The 1,598-nt window shown below is 40.1% G+C and overlaps 1 protein-coding gene across 1 annotated transcript; it reads right to left on the bottom strand.

Annotated features, from left to right (window-relative positions):
* Nucleotides 1–522: 522 nt before the first annotated feature.
* On the bottom strand, nt 523–1,368 carry LOC138875552 (uncharacterized). The gene has a single exon (XM_070154389.1). The coding sequence runs from the start codon at nt 1,366–1,368 to the stop codon at nt 523–525; it is 846 nt and encodes a 281-aa protein (XP_070010490.1).
* Nucleotides 1,369–1,598: the final 230 nt, after the last annotated feature.

Raw genomic sequence — 1,598 nt, 5'->3', positions numbered from 1 at the left:
CATAATTTAAAACTATTCGCATACCTCCCTCATCAAGTGGCTATTCAGATTTGTAGCATTGTCCGTAATGATAGTTTTAGGAATACAAAAATGACAAATAATGTTGGAATGCACAAAGTCCACCATTGATTTCTTAGTGATGGCTTTGAAAGTGACTGCTTCAACCCACTTTGTGAAATAATCAATGGCAACCAAGATGAATATGTGCCTATTTGAAGCTTTCGGCTCGATTGGCCCGATGACATACATGCCCTAGGCAAATAACGACCAGGGTGCTGACATAGGATGTAACTCTGAAGGTTGTGCATGAATCAAGTCACCGTGTATCTGGCACTGATGGCACTTCCGAACGAAACTGAAGCAATCCTTTTCCATAGTCATCCAGTAATAACCTGCCCGAAAATTTTTCTTTTCATGGACATATCCGTTCATATGAGGCCTACATACTCCCGAATGCACTTCGTTCATGATCTTTTCAGCTTTTCGGTCATCTATGCACCTCAAAAGATTTAGATCCGGAGTTCATTTGTACAAGACCTCTTCACTCAAAAAGAAACTGCTGGCAATCCTTTTGATAGTTCTCTTTTGATCTCCACTGGCCTGCTCGGGATATTCCTTTATTTTCAAAAACCTTTTAATATCATGATACCATGGCTGGACATCTTGTTTTATTTCAATTGCATTACAATAACCATGCCTTTCTCGAATTTGGATTTCCCTAGAGTCAATATGGACATTGCCCGGATACGGCATCATTGAGGCCAATGTAGCTAATGCATCAACTAACTCGTTGTGGAATTGAGGAATATGCTTGAACTCGATGGACTTGAACCATTTGCTAAGATCTTCTACATGTTGCCTGTAAGGGATGAGTTTGACGTATCGAGTTTCCCATTCACCTTGAGCTTGCCGAATGATCAAATCGGAATCTCCTAGAATTAATAATTCCTCCACATCCAGATCAATTTTCATATTCATGCCCATAATACAAGCTTCATACTCAGCGGTGTTGTTTGTATAAAAGAAATAAATCTGGGTTGTGACCGGATAGTGTTGACCTGTGGGCGAAATTAAAATTTCTCCAATCCCGACACCTGTTGCATTTACAGCTCCATCAAAGAACATTTTCCAAGCATTGGTGTCCTCTGGAATTACTTCAATTGAATTTACTTCCTCGTCTGGGAAATAGGTGCTTAGAGGTTGATATTCATCATCGACTGGGTTTTCCGCTAGATGATTTTCCAAGGCTTGAGCTTTCATCGCCGTGCGAGTGACATAGTCTATGTCAAACTCAGTGAGCAGGATTTGCCATTTTGCTAACCTTCCTATGGGCATTGGTTTTTGGAATATGTACTTTAGAGGATCCATTCTAGTTATGAGATATGTGATATAGGCCAAAAGATAGTGTCTGAGCTTCTGGGCGAGCCAAGTTAGGGCACAACAAATCCTTTCCAACAAAATATACTTGGCTTCATAACTAGTGAACTTCTTGCTCAGATAGTATATGGCTTTCTCTCACTTCTCGGTTACATTATGTTGCCCGAGGACACAATTGAAATAATTTTCTAGGACTATCAGGTATAAGAACAAAGGTCTTC

Source organism: Nicotiana sylvestris, chromosome 8 (assembly GCF_000393655.2).
Source record: "Nicotiana sylvestris chromosome 8, ASM39365v2, whole genome shotgun sequence".
Classification (NCBI taxonomy): domain Eukaryota; kingdom Viridiplantae; phylum Streptophyta; class Magnoliopsida; order Solanales; family Solanaceae; genus Nicotiana; species Nicotiana sylvestris.
This window is presented reverse-complemented; position numbering and strand designations above follow the sequence as displayed.